A 17,920-nucleotide genomic window follows, 5' to 3' on the forward strand; every position below is an offset into this window, starting at 1 on the left:
GTATCAGGTTCAATGATGAGCAGATCAAATAAGAGCTGTAATGATATGTGCCCGAACTGCCCATGAGAAGGAGTGACCTTTCATTATGCAGGGAATTGAGTTTTTAGCATTTACTGTCTACCACAGTTCCTCGATTCCCAGACAATTTACTTGAGACTGCTACCCGTTGGTGTCAAATATGTTGCTTCAAAGCCGGAGATGGGTGCATCAGCTGTCGTTGTCATAGAGTAAGTATTGTTACTACTGACACATAATCGCTCCTACAAATGTTACACTGTTTTATACAAATAAAGGCTCCTTCTACATTGTGTCACCAGAGACATGTACGTAATTACTATTAACATTTTTTTTTTTTTTTGAATATCTAAATATGTTTTCTAATGTAGACATTTATACCTGAACCCTGCCGTCAAGTGAAGTTTCATTTAGCATGGCAACTGCAAAGTAAGATTTTTTTTGAAAAAAAAACTACCAGAATTTGAACAAAATTTAAGTTTTTTTTTTCATTAATGATTTAACTTTTCTCTATAGCCGTTAGAGATAAGACAAAAGTTACAAGGACTAAAAAGATGTATTTCTTTGTGTTCTTTTGACTTTTGTTTGAATTTTTTTTTGTATTTCCAACTGTTGGTGAAAAATAGTCAAGGAGATAAAAATCAGCCACCATTTTCCAAGATGGCGGCCGTAGCACAGCATGCACGAATGTTGGTTCTTATTATGTTTTTACTGGGTGCTAGTACTATACATATGCAAAGTTTCCCATTTTAGATAATTATTTACAACTAATTTCCTAATATGACTGGACTAATATAGATCTAGACATGGAGGTCTTGCTGGACCTGCGTGTGAACGCTCTGTTTATTTTGTTAATTAATACATTGCGTAAACTTTTCATTTCTTATGAAATCTAGTCGACTTGAACCAAAAATACAAAATATCACTCTGATTTTGTTTTGAGTTTGAGAAAAATTGTAAGCATTTACGGTATTTAAGTTTTCTTTTTCTCCCTGCATTTGATTTTATATGGGAGTTAAAACCGTACATGATAAACGGATTCTTCAATTCAATTATTTTTATTTTAACAGTATCAATTCTCTTTTGTCACACCTGCAGGAAGTAGGAGGAGTTAATATTCTGAGAAGTTGTCGCTTTTTCTGCATACGAGGCGTGCATGCAAGGACTGCAGTACGCACTCTATTAATTAGCCTTTAGAAACTTTTAAATAAGTGAAAATATACTTTTCTAACCAACATAAATTTACTCTTATGTTGAAAAACAATCAAAACAATAAAATCCAATAAATATATTAATTTAACAGACATAAAACCCAAAAATAATGAACAAAAAAGACGAAACAGCAAATCATTATGGCTCTTCTAGTGATCTTATATTTACTTCAAGACCATCAAATCCCGATAAAATACCATTTCGCTCCATCATATTCCACACTGTTGCCATATACAAGAAAAATAATGAAACTAACCACAATAAGGAATGACAAATTGAGCTGATCCATACAGGCATGATCACAAAAATCAACAAAAAAATTGATAAAACCGTGGAGGCTGAAAAACAGATGAAATAGGCCGATCCTTGGTATTCCAGCTTCTCTAAGGCTTTTTGGCAGACTTTTAAGCCGTCATGAAGCACTCGAGAACGTTCAGCAAGATTTACCACACGGCATTCCTCTAAAAAAGAAAAAAATTCGTCTGTAATTAGTGGGTCTAAAAGCAAATTATTTTGTATATATTAAAAGGACTGTCTTGGGATCGTCGTAAGCCCTCCTTACATAAAAAGTTATACAGAAAATATCCTTCAATTTAATGGCCAAGTTAATTTGTTTCTAATAAATTCACATTATCTGGCAACTTCTGTTTGTTAGTCGTTAACATCAACTAATTTTTATGTAAACAATTTTATTTTCATTAATAATTCAGGTAGAACCGGTGGGTTTTGAAACCCTAGAAGTGTATCCTGTACACGTTCAGTATGGTTAGACAGGTCTGATATTAGGACGTAGATTAGAAGGTTATATTTCGGGGAGGGGGAGACGGAAAAAATTGCATTCTCAGGCCAAAATATTTCAGGCTTTTCTCGGTTGTAGGGATCTTGCCACCATCCAATAGCCTCTTTCATGGCGAAATCCCTAAGACTAACGACTTAGTTCACGGTTAATGCCAAAGAAACTATAAAAAGTTTCCTTTGACTGAAGTGTTTTCATTGCTGACAGGAGCCCACGTTCGAAGACTTGCCATCCCACATTTTATTTCCAAGCATAAACACAACTAAGACTAAATACAAAATTAGTTGTAATTAATAATTTGTTACGAGTAATTAACAATTAAATTTAGGATCAATGATCAACAATTACTATAGACAATAATAGCTACAATTAATATTGTTTTAGTTGTAACTTTAATAATAATTATTATTTCATTAACAATAATGGCAACATAATATCCCATTAACACTACCAATTTATAATCACAGCTGTATCTTAATAGTATATAGACTTGTCAGCAGCAATAATATGAAAAAAATCTTAGAATTTCGATGTGCCTTTCCTTTATTACAATGCACTTAAATGTTTGTGCAATTGTTACAGTTTTATTATTTTAGAAATGAGAGAAATATAAGCGAACTGAACGAACCTTCAATTTTGATGACTAAGAGTGTCCAAGACCAGCTAAAACCTTATTTTTTATCTCTTTTTTTATTAACTTTAATAAATCAAATAATATTAACATTTTCATTACTAAATATCAGTATATGTATATTAAACTCACTATGCACATTCATTTGTATTTTTTCAGTAAAGTGCAAATTTTGTTCTGGCCTTGGGAAGGCATAGGGGTTTTGCGCCCAACTTCTGTTAATTTCTGCTCGTTTTGAGTTTGACTCGGTTAATTATTGTAATTTCTGTTCGTTGTGGGTTTCATTTATTTATCGATGCTGATTTGTGGTAGTTTCACGCTTGGTAGATTATTTTATTTTTGCTAATTTTTTTTTTAATGAAACTTTTCTTTGAAAAATTTATTTTGTTGAAAGTTTTTTTAATTAATTTCTGTTCGTTTTATATTGACATAGTCTTTTCATGGAAAAAGAAAATAATACTTTAAATCTTTTCTTTTTTTAAGACTTTATACTTTGGCCTGCTATTTGTATACTGGAGAAAAATTTTCAGCAATTTTTAACAACATATACCCTTTTAAAAATCTGGACACAAATAGTACTGTGCAATTTAGTTTCATACCTCCTCTAGTTGACCTGAAATGGAAAACTTGATACTATTCGCAAAAATATCTGTTTACTTTCTTTGATAGCTTGGATACACTTATGCTATTTTGATTTGGTTAAATTTTAAGAGCAGAAATGTGAGGGTTGGCGTGGGAGGGTGGGCGTGGGAGGGGGGAGTGAAAGGGGTATTAGTTGCGCTCAAATCACTTTTGACTATTAAAAGGGCATCAGCCCTTTTTATTTTCAATCGAATGAGCCCTTTTCGAAGTTCCCACAACAACTCCTTCGATACGAAGTGCCCTAGTCTAAACAACAACAACAACAGAAATAATACATTATACCCACTTCGATCTTTACCATAAAAATGTCAAGCTTGAAACGACAACGCTTTCTATAAACACTTTAGGGCATAAATTATAACCCTTACCCTAAGGTCTGTTAGGGTGGTCGTCATCCTCTAAGACCTAATTTCCAGAACTTTCAACTACGTTAAACTACATGGCTATATAAAAATTTTGATTGGATGTGTTTGGGGAAATGGTGGGCGTGAGAGGAACGGTAGTCGCTCTCCAATCAGTTTCAACTATTAAAAATGGCCTAGCCCTTTCAATTTCCAACCAAAAGAGCCCTTTTGAAGTTTCTACGACAAAACTTTCAATAAAAATCTTATATGCCCCCCGGGAATAACTTACAACCCTTGCCCTGTGTGCACGGGGGGGGGGGGTGTCATTCTCAAAGACCTAATTTCCAAAACTTTCTACTACGTTGAACAGAATGGCTATCTGAAAATTTTGATTGGATGTGTTTGGAAGAATTGTGGGTGCGAGAGGGGGGTTAGTTACCCTCCAATCCCTTTCAACTATTGCAAAGGGCACTAGCCCTCTCAATTTTGAATTGAATGAGCCTCTTTTGAAGTTTTGCGACAACTCTATGTCTAAAAACTTTACAAGCTCCCCGGGTGGAACTTACAACCTTTGCCCAGGGAGCTCTGTGGGGGGTTTGTCATCGTTAAATACATAATTTCCAGAAATTTCAACTACGTGGAACACAATGGCTATGTCTAAACTTGGATTGAATGTTCTTGAGGAAATGGTGGGCGTGAGAGGAGGGGTTATTTACTCTCCACTCACTTTCGACTATAAAAAAGGGCAATTTCTATTTCCAATCAAATGAGCCCTTTTTGAAATTTCTATAACAACTTTCTATATAAACTTTATAAGCCCCCAGGGCATAACTTACAACCCGTGCACTGAGAGCTCTGAAGGGGTTATCATCCTAAAAGACCTAATTTCAAGAACTTTTAACTACGTTCAACAAAATAGATATCTTAAAATTTTTATTGGATGTATTTGGGAAAATGGTGGGCGTGAGAGGGGGTTAGTCGCTCTCCAATCACTTTCAACTATTAAAAAAGGCACTAGCCTTTTCAATTTTCAATTGAATGAGCCCTTTTGAAGTTTCTACGCTTTCAATAAAACCATACACGCCCCCAGGGCATAACTTACAACCCTTGCCCTGAGGGCTGTGGGGGGGGGGGGGGAGTTGTCATGTTTAAAGACCTATTTTCCAAAACTTTCAACTATGTTGAATAAAATGGCTATCTAAAATATTTATTGGATGTGTTTGGAGAAAAGATGGGCGTGAGAGGAGGGTTAGTTGCCTTCAAATCACTTTCAACAATTAAAAAGGGCACTAGCCCTTAGAATTTCCAATCAAATGACCCCTTTTCAAGTTTCTACGACAACGATTTCAATAAAAACCTTATATAGCCCCAGGGCATAACTTATAACCCTTGCCCTGAAGACTGTGGGGGAGTGCCCTGCTCAAAGGTATAATTTCCTGAACTTTGAACTGCGTGGAACAAAATGGCTATCTTAAAATATTTATTGGATGTGCTTGGGGAAATGGTGGGCGTGGAATGGATGTTATTTGCTTTTGAATCACTTTCGACTATTAAAAAGGGAACTAGCCATTTCAATTTCCAATCGAATGAGCCCTTTTCGAAGTTTCTACGACAATGCGTTATATAAAAATCTAATATGACCCCTGGGCGTAATTTGCAACCCTTGCCCCGAGTTCTGTGGGGGGGGGGGGGGTTCATCCTCAAAAACCAAATTTCCAGAACTTAAAACTACGTTGAATAAAATGGCTATCTCAAAGTTTTGATTAGATGTGTTTGGGATAAAGGTGGGCGTGAGAGGCGGATTAGTTGCCCTCTAATCACTTTCGACTATTAAAAAGGGCACTAGCCCTTTGAATTTCCAAACGAATGAGCCTTTTTTAAAGTTTATACGACAACGCCTTCTATAAAAAACCTTATATGTCCCCAGAGCATAACTTACAACCCTTGCCCCAAGGGCTGTGGGGGATAGTCCTAAAGAACATAATTTCTATCTGGAAATCAACTACACTGAACAAAATGTCCATCTCAAAGTTTTGATTGGATGTGTTTCGGGAAATAGTGGTCGTGGAAGGGGTGTTAGTCGCCTTCCAATCACTTTCGACTATTAAAAAGAGCACAAGCCACTCCAATTTCTAATTGAATGAGCGCTTTCCGAAGTTTCTACGACAACTTCGTCGATACGAAGTGCTCTAAAGGAAAACAATAATAAATAATACATTGTGCCAAGACCGTTCTTATATGCCCCAAGGGCATAACTTCAAACCTTTGCCCTGAGGGTTGTGGGGGATTGTCCTCCTCAAAAACATATTTTCCATCTGGAAATAAACTACGCTGAACAAATTGGCTATCTCAAAATTTTGATTGGATGTGTTTTGGGGAATGATGGGCGCGGGGAGGGGGGGGGGGGCTAGTTACCCTCCAATCACTTTCGACTATTAAAAAGGGTACTAGCCCTTTAACTTTCCAATCAAATGAACCTGTTTTGAAGTTTCTACGATGACGCCTTCTATAAAAACCTTATATGCCCCCAGGATATAACTTAAAACCCTTGCCCTGCAGGTTGTGTGGGAGTGTCCTCAAAAAAATACTTCTATCTGGAAATCAACTACGCTGAACAAAATGGCTATCTCAAAATTTGATTGGATGTATTTGGGGAAATAATGGGCGTGGGGGGGGGGGCTAGGTGCCATCCAATCACTTTTGACTATGAAAAATGGCATTGGACCTTTGAATTTCCAATCGGATGAGCCTTTTTTGGAGTTTCTAAGACGACGCCTTCTATAAAAACCTTATTTGCCCCCAGGGCATAACTTAAAACCCTTGCCCAGAGGGTTGTGGGGAAGTGTCCTCCTCAAAAACGTATTTTCTATCTGGAAATCAACTACACTGAACAAAATGGCTATCTGAAAATTTTAATTGGATTTATTTTGGGGAATCATGGGCGGGGAGGGGGGGGGGGGGCTATGTGCCCACAAAACACTTTACACTAATAACAAGAGAACTAGCCCTTTTAATTTAAAAACGAATGAACCTTTTTTGAATTTTTTACGACAACACCTTCTATAAAAATCGTATGTGCCCCCAGGGCATAACTTAAAACCCTTGCCCCGAGGGTTGTGGGGGAGTGTCCTCCTCAAAAACACATTTTCTATCTGGAAATCAACAACGCTGAACAAAATGGCTATTACAAAATTTTGATTGGATGTGTTTGGGGGAATGATGGGCGCGGGGGGGGCTAGCTGCCCTATAATCACTTTCGACGATTAAAAAGAGCACTAGCCACTCCCATTCCCAATCGAATGAGCCCTTTTCGAAGTTTCTACGATAACTCCTTCGATACGAAGTGCCCGGGTATGGAGAAAAAAACAAAAATCAACACATTGTGCCCACATCGTTCTTTACTTAGGCAGCGCTCGCGCGCTGCCTATAAAAAAACAGCGGAGTCCTCCATTTTCCCAATGAAAGAGTAACAAACAAAGATGGTTCATTTGGATATTGCTGTTCGCAGGTTGAATTGCATTGCCACCTCCATAATTTCCAAATGAATTGGTTTGCCTTTTTTAAAATGTCACTCGCTGTGTAAAGAGTTCCACAAAGGAATCTGAAACTAAAATTCATGTTTAGCTTTTGCTTCTTTCAACGTAAGCGATGTTCGAACTATCAGAAGCCATAATGTTTTTACCTTCTAAGTAGCTGGGCAAATTGACCACAAATTCAATTTGGTGGCAGATCCATCACAAACCACCTTCATATGGCCGAATTTACATGTTGACCCCAACGATGCTGTTTAGGAACGCCTTACACATCGTCTAAATTACGGAATCTCTCATGACCTAATGGATCTGTTGGAAGAAACATTGCGAGATACAAACAACTATGCCAAAGATTATGTGAAAATGCGAGAAGTAGAGGATGATTTAAATCAATGTGCTGCTTCACAGGGACAATAACCTCCAAACGTGCAGCTCATTTCTACTGTGCCAGATAGTATGGATTATAGACGGTTCATTCCTCCTATATGAAACGACATATGTGCTGTTCTTACTCTGAATGCTGACTATAGTTTTCCATCAAATGAAGAACAACATGCCAAAAATGTTGATAGTTTAAAAAATACCGGGAGCGTGCACTATATGCCGGCAAGGCACGGCTATGCGGCAGGCTTTAATATATTGATTCTCATTATCACTTGTCTTCTAACCGAGACTGTTGACCAAGTGAATCAGCGGGCTGGTTTACATCATCCTCCAGTTCTTGCATTTTAATGTGACCGTTGCCATAGTTATTTGTGTCTCGCAATATTTCTTCCAAGAGATCCATTAGGTTGAAAGATCCCATGATTTAAAGGATATGCAAGATGAATTCCTGTCTTAACCCCCCCCCCCGAAATCCCTCCCCGCTCATTCCCCCACACGCAAAATTGAGTAGCCAAAGAAAAAGTACAAAACAGCCACTAAAAATGTCGAACAGATGTCCAAAGGGGTAACAAAACGACCAAATGTCAAAAACAGTTTAGGATAGAGGCTGGTTTGTCTCCAATCACTTTAGACTTAAAAAAAGAAGACTAGAATATTCAAAATGTCAGTATGTTTCCCAATAACAAATGCTGTCTGTAATCAATGGACAAATTGCATAACTTGCGGCACTTTCCCTAAAGAATGTGAGGGGTCTTGTCATCCCCAGAGGCATATCTATTGGACATGTCAATTATGATATACCAAATGACTATCTCAGAATTTTCATTCAGATGTCTCTGGGGGAAAGAGGCTGGGAAAGGGGGCTAGTCGCTCTCCATTCTGTTTGTTCACTTAAAAAAGGTACATAAACTTTTAATTTTGGTTCGAAGAAGCCCTCTCCTGATCTTCTAAGACCTTTGGTTTGACAAAATGATCCCTGGGGGTGTAGCGATGAGAAAATTGGCTGGCTATACTAAATGTGGCATTAAATGCTGACCGCGTCAAAGGCGATATTATGCCCAAAGGTCGTGAACTTACACCTTGTAATTTTACGATAGTGCCGCTTATAGCGCTAAAGATTGTGTCAACTAGGCTAGCGCCGCCCTCAATTAATGGGAGAAGATAGAATATATAGACATATAAATGTGGCTTCTTTTTTCTTGAGCTTTCTGGAGATCTGATTCCCTGGGAACGTTACCTTGGAGATTTTGTGAACTAATTACCTGTTATTAGGCTAGATCCAGACATATAAAATTAAATAAACACAGATAAAAAAAGCAATAGATTTATTGAAACTTACATATTTAGGTGAACAGCAGTGGGTCACTCCAAATGACAATAACGGTGACCGAGATACAACATGAAAGAATTTAAGACTTCTATCTGAATGGTCCTGATTCTCCTTTACGAATATCCTCAAAAAGCACTTCTACCCCGCTATCAAACGTAGCTCTTTTGTCTTGCGCTGTAAGAACTGGCTCACCATTGGCCCGAGTGGACCAAGGATGTGAACCCTTAGTTCAATAAATTGTTTTATTTATTTCTGATGATTCAAACGTTCACACGGCTCTTATAGTTTAAACTTCCTTAGAAATATTGTAGGTAGCATCTTTTTTATTACTCACTCTCTTAGCGAAATCTAAAGCTTGGATAGCGCCGTTCTTTGTGTGGGGGTGACTGCACTTTTTCTCTTTTCTGATTGATGACTTTTAATTTTTTAAAATATATTTAAATTAATTAGAGGAAGTCGGAATTATCATTAAAAGAAGGAACTTTGGTATTTTAAATACATTGCATTTTACTCACGGCACATATTACCCTTCCCATCAATTAATGGCGTCCCGTCATTAGCATTTGCTTGCCTTTGGGCTTTTAAAATGTTCTCCATTTATTAACTATTTCTTCTACATAATTATTTTATATTTATGTTATGGCTTAATCGGGGGTCCTACAAATTTTCTCGATTACTTTTTTTATTTTGTTCTATGTCCCTATCTAAAATTCGTCTACCGGATTAAGATTATTCATGGTTCTAGGCTAGCTACTAAAGATTTTTTTCTACATCTAACACTGATTACTTTTACATTTCCGACAAGGTTGGGGCTATTTTACCTTTACATAAGTTTTTTTGAATTCACTTTTTACTAGGCTTTTTTTTATTTTGCTGTTTATATAGCATACTATTTTCTGTCTACGCTACATTAAATGAATATCTCGAAAAAGTTACACATAGATATCTGAACATCTAGCACTACATATAAAAATAATTTAAAACACAATATTGTGTCTACCATATTCACTGGTAATTTTAAAACACTTTCACTGGAGATGTTTGCTACGCAACGTTAATGATAGGATATTGGGATTTTTGAGTTATCAAAGCTATTAAGAAGTAACATATGTAAATTCACATCTATTTCATTACCTTCGAGTCTTTAGTGTGCTCAATTCTTCTGTTGTAAATTATTGTCCTTCACTCTTTTTCTCTTGGCAAATTTTTAAAGCACTTACGTTATGGTTTCTTCATGGAACAGTTCGAGCCTAATTGTGTTCACACGACAAGTTTTCTCTAATTGTCAACTGGGAAATGATGCTTCCTACTACAGGTGTTGGCATATGCTATCAGGGTTCATTCTCACCTGCTTTTTTTTTATAGTTCATAGGGTGCCTTATCATTAAGGGGTCGAACACTGGGAGTGCGTCTATTTTCTTCTCAGCATATCATTTTTAGGATATTTTGAGGCACATAGAGAGTTTATTCTTGCGTAAAATTGTTCATTTGTCCATTTTATAAAATTGTTAGCCCTTGGCTTGCGTCGATTAACCTTTCGATGATTGCTTGTTTAATCACAGGTAAATTGAAGTTTTGATTTGAAACTGGTTGACATCAAATAATGGTGAACCCTTTAACATATTGCCTTTAACTTCAACTTCAAATATCTTCATATATCTCTTAGCTCCAAATATCGTTAAATATCATTTAATTTCAAATATCATCACTATACAGTCAAATGATTCTGGGGTCCATAATGATTATCAAGGGTGATATTTCTGTATTTATATTTTGTACTGATCGATGGGGTTCTCAGAATTAAACTTCAAATTGTCTTTAACTTCAACTTCAAATATCTTCAAATATCATTTAATTTCAAATATCGTTAAATATCATTTAATTTCAAATATCATCACTATACAGTCAAATGATTCTGGGGTCCATAATGATTATCAAGGGCGATATTTCTGTACTTATATCTTGTACTGGTCGATGGGGTTCTCAGAATTTATGTGATTATATAGTTCGATAATGCGCAGGATACTGATATTCAAATATAAAGTTAAGTGATGCGTAGTATGGTTCATGGTCGAGGAAAAAGCGATCAAAGGTAACGGTTGTACTCGTAGAAGAAGCTGGGATGAAAATTTCCTTAAGTGCATGGTGAGTACTCTTCGTTGGTTGAGGTATGATGAAAATAAATGCTACTAGGTTGTATCTGCATTTGGTAACTCATTGTAATGCTCAATATTCAATGTGTCCATCCACTTCCTGTAATAAAAATAACGAGGTAGAGTCACACGTCCTTTGAAATAAACACTCATAGTACAAATAAGTCACGTATTAATTGGGTATATGAATTTTATACTCCGAGACATATTTAAGTAAATACACTAATATTAGTACTGAAAACTAAATTTTTATCGTTTTTGTTATAATAAAACGACATAATTCCCATTGGGAAATTCAATACATAGAAGTTTCTTCTAAGTTGTTATAGCCTAACGACGTTATGAAATATTAATTTTTTAACTTTAAGTGTGGTCTCTTATTATGCTTTCTAATATACACTACTACATACACTCTATTTTAACTTCTTTCGATACTTATCTAATTTTACATTTGGTTTAAGATAATCATTTAAACAGAGTTTATGCTACATGGTTAATTTTTAGGTCTAATTTTACAACATATTTCATGCCTACATTGTTCACGCACGTCCGTGCTGATTAAGAGACGCATGTTGCAGCGTCATAACCACACGGTTTTATATAAACGATACTACAATGAGGGAACAAGACATAGCAAGGACGAGTGGAGACCTCTATACCCACTCGTTTTCTAATGTCTTCCCTTTTTCTTGGCTTCGACGTTCTCATGGGGTTCCGGGTTTAACCTCTGCATTTCAGCTGTTTCTCCGTGTTCTTTTCTTGGTTTTCGTCTTCTTAGTCTTAGGACTTTTCCGTAATTAAAAGTTAAGAGGGTTCTTATGGTCAGGAAAGTTACGAATATGAAACATATGGCCAATAGCATGTTCCACCAGAAATTGGTCGATTCTTTGAGTTCATTCGTGTTTCTTTCTATTCTTGTAACTTGTTGAAACAAGGTCTTGAAGGTTTTGGGGTCCAATTTCATAAAGATTTTCCATGCGTCATGGCTAGGTAGCAATGAATTTTCATGCTTGAATATTACTCCATGTTTTACAATATCTTGGGCCACTGCGTGAACAACGAGAATTATGATGATATTCTTAGGCCCAATCTTATTGTTTATTTCTAGAATTAATTTATCATTACTTCTACCCATTTTTGAAAAATTCGTTTGTTTACTGCTTTGTTATTATTATATATTTTTTTTTCAAAGACACTCTAATTTTTAGTTATGTTATTTCTTATTATTTAATCATTTTGTGGCAATGGCCAAAGAAAACTGATTTGTAGACTTAAAACAGAATAAATATTTTTATGATTAGATATGTTAGGAAGTAAATTTAGGGCTTCCTAGCTTTATTCTTGTCGTGATATACCTATATGACTTGTTGAGATATGATTTTAAAGCGTTAATAATAACCGCTATACTGTTTAATTTTATGTTATATTTCTCGAGTAATAAACACATGAATAAGTAAACGTGCAGCACATAATTACACTGGTATCCTATTTTTTGTGTACGCCTAAAATAATTATAGTCTGCAGTAAGACAAAATATTTCATATAATTAGACGCTTCTGTACTAGTAATTTCTTGTTTTGGATAATATCCATCTTGGTTAGGACATGGGTCGATTTTTCATAGAAAATCCGAGGGCAAGCACGCCCACAACAAATTTAAAGCTGCATGGGCTTTGAGTTTCTCCCCAGGCTTCCCACAAAACCTGGTCCAACGCCCATTGTCGTTTTCAGACGACCACGAGCTTCCTAATGTGGGCCTTTCTCTCTGATCCCCAATGTTTTGACATCCCTCGTATTTTTTTTTTTTAATTAATATTTAATTGGGTAACTTTACTTGCACACTGTTAAATTTATTATGGTGTTAAATTTATTATCTTTTAAATTTGTCTTTACATTAATTAGGGATATTTCCATCTGTCAGGTTTTTTAACCGTTCTACCTGACTGTGTCGTTATTTTCTCCTCTGTTTCTTGCGGTTTTTTGTTTTTCGGTTTTTCTAATGAAATAAGGTCAAACTTCTTGTATTGTTTTTTCAAAAATTCTTGCCCTTTTAATCTTATTTCTTTCGCGTGTGCAGCGGCTGAAGTCGGTCTTGATTTTCCTATTTCTTTAACTACTATATGGTCTGATTCGTCTTCAGACTCTTTTGAGGACTTTTTGAGGTATCACCTGCTCTTCCTTCGTAAATTTCTACTCCTCTGGAAGTAGAAGGTTTATTCTCTAAGTCCCCGCCTTGAGTTCTCAACTCGGGGGATTTGAAAGATTCTTGAGAACTTTGGGAGGAATCAATAGTTTTTGCGGGGTTCCTCCACTGTTTGAAGGCCATGTTCACGAGGGTATGGGGCATTTTTTGCACAAAGCATTTCCTCCATGAATTACACCCTTTAGGCTTGACTTTTGACACAGTTATATGATGATATTTTCCTTGCTGGTCATCTTTGCGAGTTTTACTCTCGCGCAATGTACTTTGACTCGTTTTGATTAGAAAATTTATTAAATCCATAGCTTCACGCAGGTTTGTTTTAGTTGAATCTTTGGGGGGAGTTTTCTTTACAGTAATGCCGGGGGTTTCTACAGCTCTGTTTAATTCCTCCTGTAAGGACAGGGGCCTTTGTATCGGTGTTGCAGGGAAAACCATATTGTCTGGAAATCATTTGGGGGGACAAGTGGTCAAAATTCTATCGGGGAAAAATTGGGTTTTTGGAGATATTGTATAATCTAAATCTCCTGCGCTCGCCGATGAATAACTTTTTGGACTTTTTTGCGTTTTTATTTTTACTGGTATTAGGGATTTTTTCTCTGGAATAACTAGATTTTTCATAGCTAAAAATTTTTTGAAGTTTTCCTCATCGCTCTCATCTTCAAAATAATCTTGTTTAACATTCAAAGGTTTTAGCTCTGCCAATCTTGATTTAGGTGGCTCATTTTCCAAATCTGACGAATCAGTAGAAGAGGGATGTGATACCCATCTTTCCAGAAATTTGGCTCTTTTTTATTCGGCCAACATGCGCCTTGTAAGTTCTTCCGCTATCGGGGTTTTCCATTTTAAAATTATAATCGTTATCGTACCTTTTGACTATTCTTTACGGTGCAGAATACTTGTTGGAAAGGTTTTTGCCTACCGTTTTTGCCTCGTTCTTTAGGTAGACGCAATCTCCTACCTTGAAATCTATACTTCCCTTGACTTTGGGTTGGTTTCTTAGCTCTTGGTTTATTTTACATTTTTCCAACTCTTGCAAAACTATTTTATAAGTTTTTCTCATCCTATTCATGAATTCTTGTTTGTAATCATCCGAGCTATTATATTACTGCCGATATTCAATAATCTCATTATACGGGATTCTAAAATCACGACTAAAAAGTAAAGAAAATGGATTGTCTTTGGTTGTTTCGGAATAAGCAGTGTTGATTACGTTAGTTAAATAAGGTAAGAATTTATCCCAGTCGCTCCTATTCACTTTCGTATAAATACTTAAAACGTTCGAAAATATTTTATGCCTGTTTTATATTTTAACATTAGCTTGTGGGTGGTACGGAGCTGTCACCATTTTCTCTAGATTAAGAAAACTCATTAAGTCTTTTGCTACTTTTGAAACAAAATTGCTCCCGTTGTCACTCAAAATTTTATTAGGAATACAAAATTTTAAAAATAATTTTGCTAACGCCTTACTTGTGGCATAAACACCTTGATTTTTTAATGCTTTTGCAAAAGTAAATCCGGAAAAATGATCTATAACCGAAAGAATACAAGTATGGCCTCTGCTACAGACAGGAAAACATCCACTTGTTCCGTATAAGTCAAATGAGATAATATCGAAAGGGTACTTTGCTACCGGGATCCTTCCCATTGGAGGATTAGGATAAGCTGGGGGGATTTTTCTTGCATTACATGCTTCGCATGTACTTACAAATTCTTTAAGTTTTGTCATTGCATACGGCACGTAAAAATACTGTTTTAATTTATGGAACGTTTTCATAACTCATAAATGCCCACCTGTATCTGAATGAAAATATTCAAATGCAGGCACTATTAAGTTATGTGATAGCACAGGTATTATTGAGGTTTGGTTTCTGTTTGTCTCAGCAGTCACAATTATACACAGTATTTCTTCATCAAGATCATATTAAAAATTATCCCTCTCTTTTCTAAGAGCTTTGAATTTATCATGAAGCGCATCGTCATTCAAAAAAGAATCAAATAGTGCTGCACACGTTTCGTCCTTATTTTGCTTTATTTTCATATTTTCCAGAGACAAGGGACAATAGTTAATCTAATTTTCTTTTACCGTGTGTTTGATTTTGTTTTTCTTACATCTATGTTTTCTCTTAGCATTTATAGCGTTAACTTCATTTTCCTCAGTTTCCGACGGAATATTTTCTGGGTATCTACTCAAAAAGTCACAAGCTGCATTTTGTTTACCTTTTAAATGTTCAAATTCATAATCTAGGTCTTGGATTTTCATAATCCATCTAGCTAGAATGTCCTTGGGGTTTTTAAATGTGCGCAGGTACTGCAAGCTTTTATGGTCTGATCGTAGTATAAATTTTCCATCAATTAAATAATGTCTAAATTTATCCAAGTGGTGGATTATAGATAATAATTCTAACTTTGTGGCGGAGTAACTACTTTCGCCTTTTGATAAAGTTCTACTCGAATAGCATATAATTTTTTCTATTTGTTTTTGTTTAGGCGTTGCCTCTAGAGGATTAGGGTTTTCTACGGGGATTATTTGCGTAAGAACTGCGCCAATGCCCTTTGAGCTAGCATCGGTCGTGAACTCAAATTGTGCGGTTTTGAAATTCGGGAGCGATAAAGTTGGTTATGAAGTTAGCGCCTTTTTGAGTCGGTCTAAGAAAGTTTGAACTTCCTGGGACCAGGTGACATTGCGGGAGTTCCCCTTAGTTAATTCCGTGAGGGGTTTCGCAATTTGGGCGTAATTACGCACGAACTTTCTAAAGCAGCCAGTAAGACCTAAAATTCCCCTTACGTCTTTCATAGTTCTGGGGGGCTTGAGGTTTTCAACACATTTTATTTTATCAGGGTCTGGGGATATCTCTCCTTGTGTCACTACTACTCCTAAAAATTTAATTTTATGTTGAAATAAATTTACTTTCTCAGGCCGGCATTTTAAATTGCCTTGTCTGAACTTCTCGAACACCTTAGCTAATGTCGCTAAGTGTTGTTCTGTGTTTTCCCCCACGCATATAACATAGTCGACAAAATGAATGATATTCTTTAATCCTCTTAACAGGTGCAGTAGGGGTCTACATAGCGCGCTTGAACTTGTTTTCAATCCAAATGGTACCCTTAAATATTCATATGAACCACATTCAGATGCTGACCATGCAGTTTTATGGACATCCTTTTCGGCTATTTTCACTTGGTGATAGCCTTGGGTAAGGTCCAAAGAAGTAAAAATTTTGTTTTTGCTTGAAATTGAGTCAGGAATTTCATCTATTCTTGGTAGAGGAAATCTATCGCTAACTACTTGTTTGTTGAGGGCTATATAATCTACTACGAGTCTAAGATCTCCATTCTTTTTTGGTACTAAGATCACTGGTGTACTATACGGACTTATACTTGGGCGTATAATTTCATTTTTTTCTAATTCATGGATATTATTCTTTTAACCATTATTTGTGCTTATATGGCACACGATATGGCTGTTTCGCTACAGGATTAACGGTCGTTAAAATTAAGAGTTCATAAAACGGTATCAGCCCGATGTTATCTTCAGATGCAGAAAACACATCTTTAAAATTCCATAATAATTCGCATAATTTTTTCTTAAGTTCCAAGTCCGTAATATGATCCTTATTAAATTTGTTTAAGAATTGTGATTTAGTTGAAGGATATTTGGTATTCGAAGTTTTAATGCCGTTAACTAGAATTCTTTTAAAATTTTCCCATGTATTTAAATCATTCTCCGTTAAAACCTGGATTTGAACTAAACATGTCCCCTTTTTAATCGTAATTGTATCGTTTTTGTGATTATTGGTTACCCAAATAAAACCTTCTCCTTTGTCATAAGATATTATCTGTTCCTCGCATAGCAGATTTTCGGGTATTTCAGATGGGGTCGCAAACCATATTTCGCATTTGCTAACCACTGGCTCAATCATCTGTGATATTTGAATTTTTTGCATCGTTTTGGGAGGGACTTTTGTTTCCTTATCGCGAATCCGTAATATTGCTCTTTATTTTCATTATTTATTAGATTCATACTGGCGCTATGCTGCGCCATTGCGGCCTCTTGTGACGTCGCGTTGAGTTTTATTATGTTTTTCCATAGTTCCACTATTTTCTTGATTTCGTTTGACCTGTACTGTCGCATATCTCCTATTTTTATTTTTGCAAATTCAATACCTTTATTATTTAATTTTACTTCATCTCTGCAATGTTTTTCAGAATTGAACAAATTTCCAATTATGCCATGTCTTTGCGAGACATGAGGTTCGAAATATTGCGACATTATACCACCAGAAATTTTGTTTACTGTTACGTTGTCTTCGTAACCTCTGTTACAATTTCTTAAGGTAGAAATTTCTTCCCCTACCTTAGCTGGGTAGACAAGCTTTTCATTAGCCACGTCTAATAGTATTCTATTACTACTACTACTACTACTAACAGCTCATCGCAGCACCAAGCCGCCTGAGGCCAACACAGCTACGCACGCTCCTCCTCCACCCCAATCTATTCAAAGCCTCCCTTTTTACACCCGCCCACGAAGTTCCCATTTCCTTTAAATCATTCTTTATGACGCCCTCCCACCCCAGACGGGGACGACCTGCTTTCCGTTTAGCCCTAGATGGTTGGCCGAAAAGAACAATCTTCGGCAATCTGTCATCCTTCATCCGAACAACATGCCCTAACCACCTCA

At 36.2% G+C, this 17,920-nt stretch overlaps 1 protein-coding gene across 2 annotated transcripts in view; it reads right to left on the bottom strand.

Moving 5' to 3' along the window:
- Positions 1–1,292: 1,292 nt before the first annotated feature.
- Positions 1,293–17,920, bottom strand: part of nSMase (neutral sphingomyelinase) — a 62,165-nt gene continuing 45,537 nt past the window's right edge. For both annotated transcript variants that reach the window (XM_089099641.1, XM_089099642.1), the window contains exon 7: positions 1,293–1,688. In XM_089099641.1, the coding sequence (XP_088955767.1) occupies positions 1,366–1,688 (323 nt within the window). In that variant the 3' untranslated portion in view covers positions 1,293–1,365. The remainder of the gene's footprint in view (positions 1,689–17,920) is intronic.

Source organism: Artemia sp. Qi Xiang Cuo, chromosome 13, assembly GCF_049724085.1.
Source record: "Artemia sp. Qi Xiang Cuo chromosome 13, ASM4972408v1, whole genome shotgun sequence".
Classification (NCBI taxonomy): domain Eukaryota; kingdom Metazoa; phylum Arthropoda; class Branchiopoda; order Anostraca; family Artemiidae; genus Artemia; species Artemia sp. Qi Xiang Cuo.